The sequence below is a fragment of the Coregonus lavaretus genome (assembly GCF_964263955.1).
Source record: "Coregonus lavaretus genome assembly, chromosome: 6".
Classification (NCBI taxonomy): Eukaryota; Metazoa; Chordata; class Actinopteri; order Salmoniformes; family Salmonidae; genus Coregonus; species Coregonus lavaretus.
In genome coordinates, this window is record NC_139993.1 from 13,414,273 (window position 1) to 13,416,772 (window position 2,500).

General features: G+C 45.8%; 1 protein-coding gene across 1 annotated transcript in view; it reads left to right on the top strand.

Annotated features, from left to right (window-relative positions):
* Positions 1-1,771: 1,771 nt before the first annotated feature.
* The window catches only part of LOC311130388 (histone H2B-like), a gene marked incomplete at both ends in the record, with an annotated part of 2,485 nt that continues 1,756 nt past the window's right edge, over positions 1,772-2,500 (top strand). Inside the window, one exon of the mRNA XM_084163112.1 lies at positions 1,772-1,780. Within this exon, the coding sequence (XP_084019238.1) occupies positions 1,772-1,780 (9 nt within the window). The remainder of the gene's footprint in view (positions 1,781-2,500) is intronic.

Consider the following 2,500-nt stretch of genomic DNA (forward strand, 5'->3'; position numbering starts at 1 on the left):
ACTCAGAACACAGACATTTACCTTAAGGGGAGTTACCCTCATTTTAGACTTACATTTACATTTTAGTCATTTAGCAGACGCTCTTATCCAGAGCGACTTACAGTTTAGTGAATACACTTTTTTTTTTATACTGGCCCCCCGTGGGAATCGACCCCACAACGCTGGCATTGCAAACGCCATGCTCGCCATCAACTGAGCTACATCCCTGCCGGCCATTCCCTCCCCTACCCTGGACGACTGCTGGGCCAATTGTGCGCCGCCCATGAGTCTCCCGGGTCGCGGCCGGCTGCGACAGAGCCTGGATTCGACCCAGGATCTCTAGTGGCACAGTTAGCACTGCGATGCAGTGCCTTAGACCACTGCGCCACTCAGGAGCAACACTTCCCAAGCATACATTTTCATGACAGCGTTCCTAATCTGCAGTAGGCAATTACTGCAGTAGCAGTTGAAAATCGGTAGGTTAACACCAAACCGTGAGGTTATTATGAATTCAGAGCAGTCGGATGAAGTCATAGTCAAATACATTTGAACAAATGACCAACAATATCACACGGAAAGTTATGTGAGCATTGCATTGTGGAAAGCAATGACTTTACAAGAACACGTATTGCAACGCGAGGCATGTATTTCTAGATTAAACACTGATTCAGTGTGATGAACAAGTACATGTATGATTTGGTGTGCTCTACTTGAACACGCGCTTAGAGTTTTGAAACCACTGCCTATATGAGGAGCTGTCGTTGTTTGTTTTATTACCACATACTTATGGAAATTGCACCGGTTGAGAGATGATGGCTCTCTTGTGCCTACAGTGAAGGGTACTTCTGATCCAGCAGGTGGTGCTAAGATCCCTCCCTATATGACTTGAATGATGAGTTGATTTATTCCTTATAGCTCCTAATGATTTTAAGGCCAGTGTTGGCAAACATGACTTCTGCTCCAGCAGGTGGCCATGAAATCCCCCCCTATATGACTTGACTGACCAGGTAGTTGATGGACTCCTTATAGCTCTTAATGATCTCAAGCAGAGTGTTGGCCACATGACCTCTGGTCCAGCAGGTGGCGGTGAAAATAGTCCCTATAGGAGTTGACTCATTTCTTTGAGGTCCTAAATGAAGGATAGGGCGTCAACAGTGCATCTCGGCCTAACCCTGTTCCGGGCCCATTTCTTCACTCGATGCTTCCGGTGTTCTTCATCTCCTCTTCAATAGTCCTTCTCCACGTCTTCCTTCCCGTCTAGCCCTGTGCGTTCCACTGAAGTGTCTGTGTTTTTATGTCGTTTTGAGTTTTGCTCACTGCGTGTCCCCCTTCAATTTCCACTTTCTGTCCCAGTTGGGTAGCTATCCATTATACTGTAGCCTACTTACTACCAATGTCACTGTAGTCAAAGGTGATTTTCGATTATTATGTATGAGTATTATTATATATTGTGATATTATGATGTTCAAGCCTATAGGGTGTGGTAACAGGCCCTCTGTGATTTGTTGTTGTACTGTACATGTCAAGTATCTGCACTCTAGCCTAATTAGCCTAAACTGCTAGGGAAAAGTCACTTCCGGTCGTAGCTGTATCCCACCTAGTCAAAACCTTGTTAGTCCTTATCCTAAAAGGCACCCTCTGTTCCTCGATATACTCCACCGAGGGCCGGCAGCCAGTAAGTACAGGTAAGAGACAATTATGGCAACAATAAGTTGTCCTATGAAAGCTAGTCACATGTGAGATGTTCAACTGCACTGAATGATAAAGTGGCAGTCTGTGCTCTTGGGCCCTTATGGCATCAGTGCACCCCCCCAATTTGTCCCTTTTGAAATGAACAGTTGAGACGGGCCCTCTTTCTGTGGCCTTTCTTTGACGACACATCTGAGGCTATCCTGCGGCAATACAAATGATCAACATCATAACAATAATTCCATTATAAGAAGCTTTATTATTGGTTTGCTAAGAAAGGTACCATACAATATTGGCACATCACTATCACCTCTGTATGCGTAGGAAATCAATCCCTTCATTGTGTGTGTGTGTGTGTGTGTGTGTGTGGGTGTGTGTGTGTGGGTAAAGGTACGCCACTCTCGGTCTCACAGTTTATGCACACGGTCGTCTTTATGCAACAATATGGAAGACATTCCCAAATGTGCTTACATCATTGCGTAATGTCAGGGAGTCACACAAACAGTGTGTGCTGTTTGGCTGCAACACACATTAGGCATAAGGATGATGACAACTATTTTGTAAACGCTCCAGCTTGCAGAGGGATCACCACCCCTCCCATCCGCACCCCAGGTCCTCTTGGCCCCCTTACTGTCAGGCCGAGTGGTGTCTAGAGAAGAAAGAAGAAGAGTGATGTTTATTAATGACAGTCAATACGACACGTCCTTCCATAGCTAAACAGACTCATCCTACTAGGTCAGTGTTTCCCAACTCCAGCGGTAGAGTAGCCTACCCCCAACAATACCCATTTTTCTTGTAGCCCTGGAGAGCCACAGCTGACTGAACAACCTGT